At 47.6% G+C, this 17,635-nt stretch overlaps 1 protein-coding gene across 1 annotated transcript in view; it reads left to right on the top strand.

Moving 5' to 3' along the window:
• The window catches only part of nlgn3a (neuroligin 3a), a 171,642-nt gene extending 155,333 nt beyond the window's left edge, over window positions 1-16,309 (top strand). The window contains exons 4-5 of the mRNA XM_080415913.1: window positions 3,202-3,991; window positions 14,314-16,309. Of these exons, the coding sequence (XP_080272039.1) occupies window positions 3,202-3,991; window positions 14,314-15,172 (1,649 nt within the window). The 3' untranslated portion in view covers window positions 15,173-16,309. The remainder of the gene's footprint in view (window positions 1-3,201; window positions 3,992-14,313) is intronic.
• The last annotated feature ends 1,326 nt before the right edge of the window (window positions 16,310-17,635 follow it).

Below are 17,635 nucleotides of genomic sequence, written 5' to 3'. Positions count from 1 at the left end.
TCCGCTACCCTCCTCCTCTCAGATACTGACACTTCTACCTCCAGGTTTGCAGTGGTGGAAAAAGTACTCAAATTCTTTACTTAAGTAAAAGTACCAATACTGCAATATACTGTAGAAATACTCTGTTACAAGTAAAAGTCCGGAAATAAAAATGTACTCGAGTAAGTACAAAAGTATTGGTATCCTACTTAAAGCACCAAAAGTAAAAGTACTAAAATGTTTGAAAATAGCAGATCTACAAGCTCACAGCACGTCGCGATGCGACGCGTTGTGAGCTTGTAGATCGGCTATTTTCAAATAGCCTCTGTATAAAATAGGGTTAAAGTGGTTAATGTATGTTTTATAATGTAATAATTTATATCTGCAAAGTAACTATAGTAACTAAAGTTTTCAAATAATTGTAGTGGAGTAAAAGTACAATATTTGGATGAACTTGTTCACGCCCATACATTTTGTCCACATAGTGTTGAGGCTAGTTTCCTTCTTCTTAGACTTAGCTGTGTGTCTCTCCCATCTCAATCAGCCGGGCAGAATGCCTCGCTGCACGCCCTTAACGCCTAATACCTGCACAACGTCCAGTTTTCATTCCTTAGGGTAGGCGTGACTCATGATCTTTTAAGCATACAAGAGGCAGTCGAGGCAGAAGTACTCCTGTGTGTCTGTGTCTGTGTCTGTGTGTGTGTGTGTGTGTGTGTGTGTGTGTGTGTGTGTGTGTGTGTGTGTGTGTGTGTGTGTGTGTGTGTGTGTGTGTGTGTTTGATTGATTGATTGATGTAGTTTATTTAGAAAGACATGAGAATAGTACATGACAGTACATAACAGTACATGGAAGTACAAATTCACAATACAAGGTCTACTAAACTGGAAACCCTCATTAAGCACTAAGCTTGTTTAAGATGAGAACCCCATGCACACAAATCATGATGAAATATAAGAGGCAGGCAGATATACACACTACTATACAGAATGTCATACAATCAGCTTTCAGGTTACTGGTATGACGAGAGAAAAAATATATATATATATATATATAAAAGAGGAAAATGAAGGAGGGGGGGGGTAGGGGGGGGTAGGTTAAGACTTAGACAGGGGCCATTTTTGAATTGCAGCCTCCTGAAGGTGTATCTTTAGGGCAGTTTTGAAAGTGAGTAGGGTTTTACACTCCTTTACTCCTTTTGGTAGGGCATTCCACATTTTTGATGAATAGCATGAGAACGAGTTCATACCCTTAGTTGAGCCAAATCTGGGTTGAACATGATCAGTGGAGCTGCCTCTGGTGTTATGATCATGGACTTCATTAACATTTTGGAAGTATTTTGACAAATACAGGGGGATCCCAATGTTGTGGTGTATCTTGAAGACCAGGCCCATAGCAAGTTGCTGTACTCTGTCCTCAACCCTAAGTCATCCAATCCTAGCAAAATGAGCAGGGGTTAGATGGGTTCTGTGATTGAGGCCAAGATGTAGCCTTACAAGTTTGTTTTGGGATGTTTGGAGCCTTGTTTTTAAGGCCTTGGAGGTGTTGTGATACCATGAAGTGCATGCATAATCATAATGACCTTGAATGAGGGCCCCTGCAAGAATCTTCAGAGTATTCTTACTGACTAGGCGATCAATCCTCCACAAATAGCGTGTTGTTCGGTTGACATTTTTGATCACTTTTTCGGCGTTTTTGTTACCAGAGAGGTTTGCCTCCAAGATGGAGCCCAGGTAGGTAATTTCATCCTTTCTTTTGATGACATCATCACCCACTTTGATCGTGAAACTCTCTGCCTTGCTAAGGTTAGGACTGGACCCAAAGAGGATGGATTCAGTTTTACCCAGGTGTAATGAAAGTTTGTTGTCAGAGAGCCAGATGCAGATCTTGTTGAGTTCGGAGCTGAGAGTTTTCTCAACCTGCAGCCTGTCCCTGTCCGAGACTAGCAGGGCCGAGTCATCTGCGAACAGGAACAGCTTGCAGTCGCAGGCCGATGACATGTCATTCACATATATCAGGAACAGTAAAGGTCCTAGTATACTTCCTTGTGGGACACCACAAGTCACAGGGAGGGGGGGGGGACTGGGTGCCGTTTACTTCCACCACTTGCTCCCTCCCTTCCAGGTAGGATCTCATCCAGTTCACTGACGTATCATCAAAACCTATTGCTTTGAGCTTATTGATCATAATTGGGTGATTGACGGTGTCAAAGGCCTTCTGGAGGTCCAGCATGACCATGCCGCAATATTTGCCCTTGTCGACATCTTGTTTGATAGAGTCGTTCAAATAGAGAAGGCATGTGTCAGTGGAGTGGTTTGAGTGTGTGTGTGTGTGAGCGCGCGCACGGGTGGGTGTATGCGTGCGCGCATGTACATATATGCTCTTTGAATTGCAGGTGCAAGCGCCTGAAAATAACTGCGCTGCAGTGTATACTTGTGGTGCTGTTTGAGGTTAGGCCCAATTCAAGCTGCTTTGGCTGATGCAAATCAACAGGGTTGTGAGCAGAGCTATACGTTCCTCTCTTAGCCCGACTACATTCAAGTACGCTAGAAACACAGCTCTGCTGCATTTTGTACTGTAAGAGAAACAGGGGTCGCTTTTTATCTAGGGGATGGTATGGCTTTCTGTTCCTGCTTTTCATGTGCCTGTGCAACAAGGCCTGTAGAACTAGTCTGAGAGCATCTGTTCCACACACGCACGCACGCACGCACACACACACACACACACACACACACACACACACACACACACACACACACACACACACACACACACACACACACACACACACACACACACACACACACACACACACACACACACACACACACACTTCATTACTGAGAAAGGGTATAGAGCTGGATGGAGCAACAGAACAAGTCCCTCTTCTGTCTGCTCTCTGTCAGATAGACCGAACCATCTGCACATTCGTTATCAGTCATGATTTCATCATTGAACTGCAATACTGCATGGCAACAAGGGCTCCCTCTCTCTGTCCTTTGTTATTCTTATCAAAAACTGTAGCCGACGGGTCCCCGTTTGTCGGTGACAATGGAGTGTTCCAGTGTAATGAGAAACGGTCATTATTGTGTAGTATCTAATAGAGCTGCTCAGAATAATGTCACGCTAAACACCGTCGCACTGCTGATGCCCTGTTGTCTTATCTCAATACATGTTGATAGGAATAAAAGACACCTGCTCTTCTGTTCCTCTGTCCCCATGCAGGTCTGTTCCACAGAGCCGTCATCCAGAGTGGCTCTGCGTTGTCCAGCTGGGCGGTGAACTACCAGCCCGTCAAGTACTCCCGTCTGCTGTCTGAGAAGGTGGGCTGCAATGTCCTGGACACCCTGGACATGGTGGACTGCCTGAGGAAGAAGAGCTCCAGGGAGCTGGTGGAGCAGGACATCCAACCGGCCCGCTACCACGTGGCGTTCGGACCCGTCATCGACGGAGACGTCATCCCGGACGACCCCGAGATCCTGATGGAGCAGGGCGAGTTCCTCAACTACGACATCATGCTGGGCGTCAACCAGGGCGAGGGGCTGCGCTTCGTGGAGAACGTGGTGGACTCGGAGGACGGCGTCTCGGGCAACGACTTCGACTTCTCAGTGTCCGACTTTGTGGACAGCCTGTACGGCTACCCGGAGGGCAAAGACACGCTGAGGGAGACCATCAAGTTCATGTACACGGACTGGGCTGACAGGGACAACCCGGAGACCAGGCGCAAGACCCTGGTGGCCCTGTTCACTGACCACCAGTGGGTGGAGCCCTCGGTTGTAACGGCCGACCTGCACGCCCGCTATGGATCGCCCACCTACTTCTACGCTTTCTACCACCACTGCCAGAGCCTGATGAAGCCCGCGTGGTCAGATGCAGCGCACGGGGACGAGGTGCCGTACGTGTTTGGGATCCCCATGATTGGCCCCACGGACCTGTTCCCCTGTAACTTCTCCAAGAACGATGTTATGCTCAGTGCCGTGGTCATGACTTACTGGACCAATTTCGCCAAGACCGGGTGAGTGGCATGAATGTTTTTCATCCAAATGAAAATTAACTGCCAGATATATTGTTGAGGTGTTGATCACAGAGTAAAAGCTTTAAGAAGAGGGGGAAAGAAATGTGTCACACACTTGGGGCATCAGGGTGTAGCCGGAGTAAAGTTCCTGCCCACCACGGCGTAGACTAGGGAATTGAATCTTCTGCGGTGGATCTGGCTTGGCCCGGGAGCTCCAAAGGACATAACTGGCCATTTAGGAGGCTGGCAATTTCTGTCACTGCAATAACAACTCATATAGGTTGGGAGGAATAGCATGTTCCTCATGCATGCATGCGTTACATCCTCCCGGAAAAACTCATAAAACTCAAGGAGACACACGCTCATGTACACTCTAAATCACGACTAAATTGAATTAAAAAAGAAATGTGTGACATACTCGTTCCATAATGCATGTTTTTCAACAACAAAGCATTTAAAAAAAGAAATCAGCTAAAGTATGTTTTGTCCGTCTTTGAGATCGGATGGAATTCTCTGACGCACATCAAGAGGGTTGTGAGCAGAGCTTCAATAGGTTCCTGCATTCCTCCAAGCACACTCGAAACACAGCACTGCAGAAACGAGGTGGTCGCTTTTTTATCTAGGGGACGGTACGGCTTTCTGTTCGTGCATTTCATATGCCTTTGCTACAAGGCCTGTAGAACTATTCTGAGAGCATCTGTTCCTGACACACACACACACACACACACACACACACACGCACACGCACACGCACACATACAGTTCATTACTGAGAGAGCATATAGAGCTGGATGGAGCAACACAAGATGGAAGCACAAAATGTGAGAGTCCCTCTTCTGTCTGCTCCTCCGTCTGAGAGACTGAACCATCTGCACATTCATTATCACAGTCATGATTTCATCATTGTACTGCATGGCAACAAGGGCTCACTCTCTCTGTCCTTTGCTATAAGACGAGGGGAAAAATGTGTCGCACATTCCAGTTCCATAATGTATTCCTCCGTCTCTCTTCGAGATCGGATCAAATTCTCTGATCTTGAAGAAGGCCAGGTGGCCAAAATTAGATAAAGAAAAATGAATAAGGACCTGGAGTGTTCGACACAGTCTTTCCTCTGTTGTACCTGTCAATAATCACACTTTTCCATCAGGCAAGTCTTTGTATTATTGGCATAATAGCTGCAACACCATCTTGTGTTACATCATGCTTCAACAGTTACATAATGGTCACTTTGTTAATCGAAGGAAATAAGAGTAAAATATTATCTTGGCTCTCTACTGAGAGAACTCCTGTGCTCTGTACAAATTCTGGAGGAGAAAAAAATGAGCTCCCACAGTGAATGGAAACAGGCAGAAAGCATTGTTCAGCAGACATTTCTTTTCCAGCTGTGTTTTCCACCTGGCCTTCCTGGGCCTCAGCCTGAAAACCTGAGACGTATTGAATCTGAGGAAGATTAAATGTTCCCCTCAACGTGCACGGGCCGGCGTGCACTCGGCCGACTGTTATGGGGCTGGGTATGTGTGTGCACGCATGGCCGCCTGCGTCTTGTGTGTACACGACGACACGCGCTTGTGTGTGACCGCACGTGTTTGGCTGGAAACACTATCTGCTCTATTATGCCCGAAGCCCAAAAGACACAGAGACTTATCAGCCAGGCATATCACACTCCTGCCCACGGCCGCATCGATCCCCCTGCCCTGGCTGAGTCGATCACTTCTGCCCCCGGTGACTTCCGCTTACCCACATCGCTCAATTCCACCCCCACCTTGCACAAAGCAGCTCCATTTGTATGAGGACTACTAGTAATCACTGCTAACAACTGAAATTAAATTTGACAATCCCTGTTACCAGAGAGATATTGATCACGTCCTGTACCGGGTCGTTATCTTACATCTCTGTTTTCCTATCCGTCTCTATATCATTCGCTGTCCAATCAGTTAACGTTTACATTCGGTCGTCTGGCTGCTAGTCTGACCCCCCGGGCCACAGGGTCTTCCGGGGTCTTGAACCACTAATGTCAGACGAGAACAGATAGACTGATATCTGTTCCTCCCGGACAGCGCCGACGCCCCCTCAGTGACCCTGCTGTCTAAACAGCTGTCCCTGCTGCCTGCCGGGCTATCTTGTCTTATGCAGATGCAGATGGAATTCAGTTCCTTTTGAGAAGTGCTAGAGGATCCTTTTTCTTTTCCCTTCGTACCTAAAGTGAGAAATGTGCCGCGATTTTGAGGTGCCCGGAGGTAATGACGCGGCGCGTTAATGCACCGAATCCCCATAACCTTGGACGTCAAGTTGTCAGTGCGTTTCATTCTGATGGATTGTGACAGGCTGCCCACATTACCCATAATAACCCCACTCTCGGATTTCCCTGCAGTGCTGCGGACAGTCACTGGGCTATCTATTCCCAACTAACCTGGCTTTCACCCCAGCTGACAGGACAATTCATGACAACAAACTGCAGTTTGACTCTGCAGTGTATTTTGGGCGGTTGGAGGGATTTCCAGTTTCCACCCCAGCTGATTGCAATTAGGAGCTGTGGGATGGTAAACTGGTCCTAGATCAGTGCCTATGGGTATAAGTGTCCGCCCTGCGGCGTGTTGCCTTGGCGTCTCTCCAAACGGCAGGATTATGCTCAGGCCAGAAGCGGCCACTGAGCTGCTAAAGAGCCTGGGATTTAGATGCCGGGATAATAGAAAACCCAGAGTGGTGCTCGGATCGGTCATTTTGTTCAAGCCCAAGTAAAGGTTTCTACCACCGATACCACAGGGGCAGGGAGGTGGGTACAATTCAAGCTCCAAAGAGGTATCCCTCCATAGGTTTTGTTTTTAAGAGCACACGAGGGAGCCACGGATGCCACCGCCCGTGCCATTTGCCTCTGGAAGACCCCAGTATAATTAAGACCCAGCTGAATTCCCCCGCGCCCCTACCCCCATGCTTGAGTGGCCCGTCCAAGACAGCCAGCCAGCCAGCCACCCTGCCTGTATCTATATCAGCCACCCAGATGTTCATAATGACTTGACCCAGATTGCGCTTCCTGCCCCCCCCCCCCGTCTGTAAATGGGCTGTTGAAATGTGCGTGACACCATGTTGAGACACTTGTCGGCATCCATGTCAACAGTGCGTATCGCAGCGGCGCTCTCCCAAAAGCCTCTCCTGTCCCCGGCTCCCACGTGTCATCGTTACACCATCGTTACACCCCCCCCCCCAGTGTGTGTGTGTGGTGTGTGTGTGTGTGTGTGTGTGTGCGCGCGTACATATTGTACATGTGATTATATTGTGAGACTGTGGTTGTCCTGAGAGTCAGAAGCGTGTCTTGGCTCTGAGAGGTTTTCTTTTCCCCTACCTGGCTGCTGCACTTGTTTTACTATTGACAGGAACAACTAGCCTGTACTGTCCACTAGCACAGTTACAGTAATAGGAGCACATATTAGCACTGACACCAACATCTCACACACACGCACACACACACACACACACACACACACACACACAGTAAACATGCATACCGCGCACACAAATACAGTATGTAAACATATGTACATACAGACAGTCAGAACTATACAAGTCCAGACACCAACACACCCTTATACACACAATGAACACTGGCGTCACTTCATAAGAGACAGCATGATGAAAGGCTGTAAAAGATCAATCGTAATAGATCATTAGTGCTCTAAATATGCTGGTGCATCAACAGTGTTTTCACACTTCCTGTGTGTTTTGCATGTTAGAAGGCACTCGTTTCCCCTATTGTGCGTGTGCATGTGCGTGTATGTGTATGTGTATGTGTATGTGTATGTGTATGTGTATGTGTATGTGTATGTATGCGTGTGTGTGTGTGTGTGTGTGTGTGTGTGTGTGTGTGTGTGTGTGTGTGCGTGTGTGAGAGAGCCCTGCTAGCTAGTTAAAGAGCAGAGCGCTGTCATGTATCGAATTTCTCTCTCTCTCTCTCTCAAGCCCACTCTCTCTTTCTATCACTCTCTTGTTATTCTGCATGAAAACAGCCTGGTTTACATTTCTTACATGGTCTAAAACATGCAGTATTGATTGCACGGTGCACAGGGACAGCGGTGGCTAACTAAATAAATGTAGACGGAAGCGCTTGTGTCTCGCGCTCACTACACCACCACAATGCTTTGATTTATAACGCGCGGGTTGATTTGAGTTTCTTTGTTTTCTCTTGAGCGTGTTCATCGAACGGCCCAACCCCTGTAGGGTTAACGGCGCGTATTCATCAACCATTACTCCCCCGGCACTCCGTTTGACCCTGTGCACACACTGCCCCGACCTCTTTACCCCTGCTTTCCACTAATTACATCACTCATCCCACTCTCCCCCCATTCCCTCCCTCCATCACCAACATTTCTCTGGATGCTTTCTCCTGCCCCGCCACCCCCCCCCTGCCAACCACAGCTGGCTCCCCTCACCCGTCCTCATTAAGGCTGACTCCACAGAGCCAGTTTCGACCAGTGGCATGACCTGACCTGGCCTGGCTTGGCACAGGTTCAACCGTGGCAAGCAACGGCCAGTTATCTGGTGTAAACAGGCTCAGTGGAACAACAACAACAACAACAACAAAATCCGTTGACCATCCGCCTATCAACTCCATTATATAGGCACTCACTTGGATAGGAAGTTTGTGTAGCCAATAACCTGATTTGCATTAGAGCAGGTATGGAGGTCATATGGCTCGTTAAAAGGCCCTGTATGTCATTGATCGGCATCCCTGCTGTGGCCATGAATGTAATAAGAGGGGTAGACATGAGTGGGGAGTGGGGAGGGGGGGGGGGGTGGACAGATGGCGTTTGAGTGTGGCGTGCATGTGTGTGCAGCTCTGTGAGTGTCTGCCACTCATCTAATCCAATGTCGTCCATACTAAACACAGTCGCTCAGCCTGTTGAAGCGATGGCAGAGCCGGACGATTGCCATGCAACACTGTTCATCCAAATTGGTAAAAACAGCTCAGGCCCAGTGATCTGCCGGCGCGAGAGATGACAAAATTGCCTCCCTGGGCCAAGCCGAAAGTTTTACAAAACAGAATTAGACTTGGTAGAGAGGGATATTGAATCTTTTTTAATGAATTGCAAAGAATGAGGCACGCGATGGAGTACCTGTCCACCACCGTGGAATCTAGGGGTTTGAATCCACGGCAGTGCTTCCGGCTTGGTGGAGTCTATATGAACACAACTGGCCGTGCTCGAGGGAGGGAAGCCGGGAGGGGAGGGCGATCTTTGTTGATGCGCTAGTGACTCCTAGAGGCTCCAACAGATCCGTCCTGTCAGCGGGTGGTGTTTAACAGGAGGAGTAGGGCGATGGTGCTACGTCCTCCTGATGGGGGCAGTAGCACACAGAAATGTGAGGGGAGGTGTTAATTGGCATAATGACTGAATTGGGGTAAAACTAATTGGCTACTCTAAATAGAGAATGCGTGAAAATCCAATGTACCCCTTCTGTCATAACGGAAATTACAAATAGGTGTGCACCTTGTGTTACCTGGTAAGTAGATAAACACCTGCAGGGGATGAATTTGTTACACAACAACCACAACAACAAAAGAAAGTTAAAAACAGGGTCCAAATTTGCATATTTCAAAGGCTTAACTAAAGTGAACATCAGTGCCACTGCATTAATGTTCCTTGTTGTATATACAGAGGAGAGAGCTGCACGCTGCTCGGATTTATTCACCGACCTGGAGTGGAGTGAAAATAGATTCTTGTCGCCCGCCTCGGGGCACCTAAACGTGTCTTTTCAGATTTGGTGATGGCTCGCTCTATGATCACTCAAGCGCTTCAAATTACACCAGGATGAAAAGGGGAGGGAGGTACATGGAAAAGGGAGGAAAAAAAGGATGAAAATTATATTCATTCTTTCCCCGTATCTACCTTTTACATCAGCGCTCGCAGTGAGCCAGGAATAGGTAATGAGTTAAGTCTTCACACCGTCTCACAGGGGAATATTTGAGCGGTGTCATTCTGGTAGCACAGGCGGTGACAGACGTTATAGAAAAGGTGTTTATCATTGGTACAAGGGTTCAGCTGGACAGCCGTGTCTGTAGACTAGTCCCAGAGGTCATCTTACAGGCACACATGAACACACACACACACACACACACACACACACACACACACACACACACACACACACACACACACACACACACACACATAGTCAATCACGGATACAAACACACAGGCGGCGCCAACCCGCTAACCTGGCTGGTCAAGGTTAGCGTGGGTCTGCAGGTCACACAGAGGGGTGGGGCGCGGGGTGGCTGGGGGGCTCTGGAGAGATGAAGGAGTGGTTTATAGCGCCGTGGCCAAGTGGCCCCGGCCATATGAACACATCAGAGGAAATCAGAAAGGCCATTAAAACGCCTGCTTTTATGGGTGTAATAATCCCCCCTCAGCCTGGGAGGCAGGCCATGGTTCCCTACAACCATCCGGATTAAGTGGGAGGCCTGACAGGAGGCAGGCTATCAGCTAATGCAGGGGGAACACAGAGAGCCCAACAGGGCCACAAACATCGCATTATGACGGGGTGGTGCATATGCTACTGAGCCCAAAGCACACAGAGCGCTCGGTGGGTGTTTGAACAGCGGCAAGCTGTGTGATGATTTAACCCGTATCGCTTCGGATGTGAAACGACCAAAGTGAGCGCCGGGTTTAAGTGCAGATGTCGGCTTTGAATTGAGGTTGTCTTGGGGCAAATAAAATGGACAGACAGGTGAGGAACTGCTTCCCTTTTAGCAGCACTACCCCACACATGAACACACACACACACACCCTTCCTCATGCCAGAAGTATTTGGAACGATTAATATTCTAAAGTAGACTTGAAACTCTGCGGCCTATCGATGCGCATATTCATTATATATTTGCATAATTTTGCTCCTGGCTTTTCTGTATTTCAGTGCATCTATATTAGGATTCAGCTGTGACTGTGACTCAGCTGACATCATAGACATTGTGTCACTTCCCATCCAAAAGCAATAAGAACATCAGAGAGTGCCACTGTCCAAACATTTACCAGCCGCCTTCCTGCATGTCCGATACATGAGTCTTAGGGCTTCCCCCCAGCTTAGCAGAATGGCTTATAATTTTGTTGTCACACTGTATTTCATAGTTGGCGTACAGCATTTACACAGATTGTTGTCAGCAGGATATTATGGCGCTGTGTAAATAAGGCCACTATTGAGCCAAATACTGCAGGAAAAATAAGAAGTGCACTTCACTAAAGCGGATCTGACAAGGTTGTATCAAGCCTAGTTCAGACCAAAGATTTGCGAAGAGACTAAACCGTTTTAAGAGGGATTCATGCTTCGCCATACGACGGTGTCAGGTGCCAAAAATAGCCGATCTACAAGCTCACCACATTGTTGTGGGCTTGTACATCTGTTATTTCCGGCACACAACAGCACCATACGACGGAGCATAAATGTAAGCATTATAACGTTGCAGATAAAAATCACAGCGGTCTCAGTTACCACTCACGTTTTACCCATATTGCTTTAAAGTTTAATGCAAACATTGCAGGGTAGCCTATACCCTCAGCACCGACCCTGTCCAACAACAAAGACCCAGCTCAGATCTCTACCTCTAAAGCTTATTACATGACTTCAAGGTTTTACCTTCAGCAGCCGGCCCAAAGTTGTTCAGAGGAATGTAGCCTGTTTACTATTGACATTGCAACAATTACCCAAGCATATGTGTGTGTAATTAGATAAGGCAGCCAGTTGTTCTCTAATGCGGCAAATCAAATTAACTAAAGATGCCACATTGATTTCTTTGTGTTCCCTAAATTATTCATCTTCTCTTGCACTGAACCAGCCAGCCAGCCAGCCACCACCACACAGCATTTGAAACCCTGCCGCTCCCAATAGGCTCTGATTTGTTCTGTGAGATCTACCGCAAATACTTTGTACATATTTTTGCCATCACAATTTTACAGATTGATCCCCATGAGAAGAAAGCATTTACGGTGTTATGGAGACGCCAGGAATTCCCATTAACTGAAATTGCTCCGGCCCACCATGATTGGTTGTCATCTGTTCATGTGTGTGAATGTGTGTGTGTGTGTGCGTAAGTATGTGTGCATGTGTGTGTGTCCACGCCTAGGGAGGGAGAGAGGGAGAGAGAGAGAGAGAGAGAGAGAGTCCTGTGAATTCATGAAGCGTCTCTGCTCCAGACGGCCGTGCAGGTCTCTGCTGCTACATTGACGTTCTGTACTGTGGCATGTTGCGCACGGGGAGATCAATATGACCTTACCTCTGCTGCACGCTCCTTTGAAACTTAATTACTGATATTCAGCTACAAAGTCATCATAGCATGGCTGTCAATATTCATCGGGGATCATTACAGGCCTAATAAAGGAGGTTATTTACGGGCCGTTCCACTGACATGGCCCATGCCCAGGGACTCAGATTCAGCCATCTCAATTTGCTCTCCCATTCCATCTCCCTCTCTCTACCCCTCTCTCTCTACCCCTCTCTCTCTACCCCCTCTCTCTCTTCTCCCTCTCTCCCTCCTTCTCAATATCAGCCTCTTTCTCTTTCTCCCTCTCACGTCTCCCAGAAGCACTGACCTGAAAAAGAAAAATTGACAGCAGAAAAACGAGTGGGAGGGGATGGAGGGTGAATTCTTCTGGCGTGGCTTTTAATTCACTTGGCTGTGTTCGGAGCGTTTCAGACGGTGCCCAAAAACTGGAGCTGCCACATCCCCAAATCCCAAACTAAATTTGAACTTTGTTCGCCTCTGACTTCCCTCTCAGACCCGCACAGGGATATTTGGTGACATTTACAGCAAATGTCTCACAGATCCTCGCCCTTACACAACAAAACAGCCTGTTGACATCGACTATTGTGTTTTCGAGGCCACGGCACAATCCTTTTGCATTCTTCAACACAAGAGAAGTCATTTTTTCACAGAACATATGAAGCAATAATGCGCGCACGCACGCACGCACACACACACGCACACGCACACGCACACACACACACACACACACACACACACACACACACACACACACACACACCCTCCTTCACGGGCATCCATGCCTGACATTATAGCAACTTGGTCACATGGCAGAGTGTGATTGTAAGAGATTGCCATATGTTAATTAATTCACTCAATACCTCAATAGCTTCACTGGAATGGCTGGCCATCCAGGATGCTGAGAAGTGAAAAGTGAAACAGTGACCTCTGTAGACCAAAGCTGGTACTGCACCTTGGCACGCAGCTCTTATCTCGTTCTTTCTCCCCATTCCTCCCCATCCCTGTCTGTCCATTGCACACCGTGCACTCTTGTGCACATTCCCCATGTCTTGTATACACATGCATGGTCACAGGCATGTGTAGGCTATACACAGATACACACACATACAGCTCTGCAAGCTCCCTCTTAGTTAGCACCTTGATTAATATGGTCCACTTTCCATCAGTACACTGGAAGCTAATGCACACTGCGCTGCCTTCCCCAAGCAATTAGTAGAGGGGGCTCCACCGGCGCTGGATTATCAACAACTAGATGCCTCCTGACGTGAGCCCTGAAGCCTGCTGACTTATTCATATGTGTTTACTTAAAATGAAAAAAAAAAGCCTCATCCTGGATCTGTGATTGGGGGGGCGGCATCAGAGCCGAATTAGGAACGACATCAGGGGAGAGGAGACAGGTGTGATGCCTTATTTATGCTCCGTCGTAGGACGGTATCGCACACCGAAAATAGCCGATCTACAAGCTTGGGAGGTTGGCTGTTTTCAGTGCGCGACACTGTTGTCGATAAAATATGAATCAGATCTTATAGGAGACAGGCGGGCATGCTTTGCCCACCGAGGGCGAAGACTAAAAAAGGGAAAGCCATGGTTCAAACATGGCAGATTATCCTGACGATAGAAGTGATTTGGGCCGGAACAAATGAATGAGCAGCAGATCCGTTTTGTCAATTGTCTGCCAAGGACTGTATCACTCAAGACAGATGTAGAAAATGTAATACAGACCTCACCACAGACACCTGGATCTATTATTAATAGCCATCCCCTTGTATTCAGGGAGTGTTTGCTTTTGTCTGGTTGGAGTGCACTGAGGGCTGGGCTTTGTGCCAGACGAGATCAATACATCTGACAGTCGTAACTGAGCTGACCTTTCACAGTGTGACTCAAACTATATCCGATACCGCGTACCATTGTTTAATTGATTCATATCTTCCACAGCATGTTAGGGGAATCTCTCAATGTCTCCGGCTGACACTGACTCTCACCCTCTCTCTCCCTCTCTCTTGTTCTCTCTCTCTCTCTCTCTCTCTCTCTTGTTCTCTCTCTCTTTCTTCAGGGACCCCAACAAGCCTGTACCACAGGACACCAAGTTCATCCACACCAAGGCAAACCGCTTCGAGGAAGTGGCGTGGTCTAAGTACAACCCCCAGGACCAGCTCTACCTTCATATCGGCCTGAAGCCGCGCGTGCGGGACCACTATCGCGCCACCAAGGTGGCCTTCTGGAAGCACCTGGTGCCCCACCTCTACAATCTTCACGACATGTTCCACTACACGTCCACCACCACCAAAGTGCCCCCGCCGGAGACCACGCAGAACACCCTGTCCACCAAGAAGCCCAACGGAAAGACGTCCTGGCCGCTCAACACCAAGCGGCCCCCCATGTCGCCGGCCTACAACAGCGAAGACAAAGAGTCGTGGGACGACGACGAGGAGTCGGGCCCCCTGGTGGTGGAGAATCCGCGGGATTACTCCACGGAGCTGAGCGTGACCATCGCCGTGGGCGCCTCCCTGCTGTTCCTCAACGTGCTGGCCTTCGCCGCTCTCTACTACCGCAAGGACAAGCGGCGCCAGGATTCCGGCCACGGGGTGCCCAGCCCGCAGCGCCAGACCACCTCCAACGACATCGGCCACCACGCGCCCGAGGAGGAGATCATGTCGCTGCAGATGAACCAGACGCACCACGAGTGCGAGGCGGGCAACAGCAACGAGGGGGCACTGCGGCTGGCCTCGCTGCCCGACTACACTCTCACCCTGCGGCGCTCTCCGGATGACATCCCCCTGATGACCCCGAACACCATCACCATGATCCCCAACTCCCTGGTGGGCATGCCCAACCTGCACCCGTACAACACCTTCACGGCGGGGTTCAACTCCACCGGCCTGCCGCACTCACACTCCACCACTCGCGTATAGCTTTAAGGAGGCCAGAGGTTAGCCAGCGCGCGAGAGGCGGAGGCTAGCTGCATCGGTGTAGGCGGAGGACGAAAAGAGAGCGGAGAGGATTGTGTTTTATAAATACCACAGGGAGGGGGAGGGGGGTTGGCGATGGGAAGGGCAGGAGTCGGATTAAACGCGAAGAGATTTAAATATACTTTTACTACGAGGAGAGTCACTGAAAGCTCTCTGTGGATGTCAAGTTGTGCAGAGCTGCCAAAATAAAACTGCTTGCCCCCCCCCCTCGTCCCAACCCATGGGGAGGGGGACCTTTCTGCAGTGGTTTTCTGTTGTTGTTTTCTTTTCTAAATAATCATTTTAAAAGCCTTTTTAAGCAGACTGAGGAGAATATATCTATACACACTTGGTTGTTTTTCTTCTTGAATTCATAACGAAAACAAAGAAAAGTGCTTTTTATTTCCCATTCCCTCACTCCTGCGGGAGACATACCGAGAACAATGGCCTCTATACGTGAATACTCGCGCAATGTTTTTAATTGCTTTTTTCGGGGGGTTTTGTTTTATGGTTCTATGCCTTACAGAAGCTTGTTTTGTTTAGTTTTCCTATCTATTCTCTGAGACTGAGACTATTCCGAGTGGAGTGTGTTATACGCCGACTTAGACTCAAAGATGAGAGACTAAATCCTGGTTGGAATGGGAACCTTGACGTGCAGATGTGGAGATTTTAAACCCATTTTGGGCAACCTTTTTTTTGCGCTGCATAGCCACACAAATGGCGTCATCTTTTTTTTTCTTTTTTTTTTGCTCGCATAGAAATGATTTGTTTGGGACCGACTTTTGCCACGATTTCAGAAGGCCGAGATTAAAACTATGTTACTGTGATTGTTTTTGTTAAAGGAAAAAAAAAGAAGTGCATCTTTTACAGCCAATTTATCTGTTAAAAGCTATCTGATATTATCTCCACAAAGTGTGCACGTACCACATGCTGCTTAGAGCACCTGTGTGTTTGTGTGCATGTGAAAATGGTTTCCGGTTTCCTGCGCGCCCTCGCGGTTACGAGACTCCAGATAAAGGACGAGGCAGATTGTCTGAACGTGAGAAAGAAGAGGCAGTATGGGGGTGTGTGCGTGCGCGCGTGTGCGCGTGAGTGTGTGTGTCCGTGCACCTGTTTTGTTTTTGGTTCGTTTGTTGGGTGTATAATGTGGCAGGATGGGGGCGGGGTGGGGTTTATCTACTCATGTTGTTAATTTCGTTTCACAACCACCAGTGTATCTGCTGCGTCTCTGGGTGTCTGTCTTTGCGAAATAGCACTTTTGTTATTTTAAGAAAAAGTTATATATGTCTAATTTTTTTGCTTAAAGATTACAAAAATAAATCTATTATTTTACGTGTAAGAGATGAAAAAAATATAGCTAAAGATTCAAGCAAACTAACTGACATGATTCCATTGACTTTGTAAGAGTTCCTCTTAAGAAGCAGAGAGTGGCCTGTTTGCACTGAATCAACCTACATCAGTGCACACTTGTATTTCTTTGAATATATATAAATATGGGCATACATACATATATGTATAGGGCTTCTATGGAGATATCGCTCCGCTTGACAGGGCGATTACTGTTGGGGTCACACTGAAAAGCACCAACATAAATAAAGTAATTTCTATGTAATGTTGTCGTCCTTCACAACATCCCAATCCAACACCACTCTAGGTGTCTTTGTAAGAGCTCTATATGTATATCTATGTATAAATATATTTAATATTTATTTATGTATACCAGATGCATACATGCTGATTGTGCCATGTGCCAAATTAAAACTGTAAAAATGAAGAAGAGAAGGATTCTCTCAACTTTTTTTCCCCCTCGTGATCACAGTTTGTTTGTTTCTCTTCATATTTTACAGTTTCCCTTTCGAGCAAAGAGGAAACACTTGGTTCACGTCTCCCTAAAGGATTTCCTGTCTGCACCCCTTTCTCTCTCTCTCTGTCTCTCCATCTGTCTGTCTGTGTGTCTGTCTCTCTGTGTCTCCCCCCCCCCCCCCCGCCCCCCCCCACCCCACTCTCTTTCACTCTAAAAAAAAAAACCTTTGAGAAGAACAGGGTAACAGCTTGGGGGTCTATCTGCGCGCAACATTTCACTCTTAATTCATGCAAAGTCGTGCATGCAGCGATGGGAGATTGTGCAGAGATAGGCTCCATGGTGTACACATACTTTATCTTTTACAATACATTATCCTCATGGAGGAAATTATAGCTAATCATTGCTTGTAACAAACTACAGTGGAAAGTAACTAACTACATTTACTCAAGTACTGTACTTAGATACAATTTTGAGGTAATTTTACTTTACTTGAGTACGTCTCAGATATTGTCTCAAATATGGTACTTTTTACTCCACTACAATGATTTGAGATCTCTAGTTACTTTGCACATTTAGATTATATTATAAAACAATCATTACCACTTCAACCGTATTTTATACTT

The sequence above is a fragment of the Gymnoscopelus braueri genome, assembly GCF_963280865.1.
Source record: "Gymnoscopelus braueri genome assembly, chromosome: 20".
In the NCBI taxonomy this organism is placed as follows: Eukaryota; Metazoa; Chordata; class Actinopteri; order Myctophiformes; family Myctophidae; genus Gymnoscopelus; species Gymnoscopelus braueri.
Note: the sequence above shows the minus strand (reverse complement) of the source record. Positions and strands in the feature narration are given on the sequence as shown.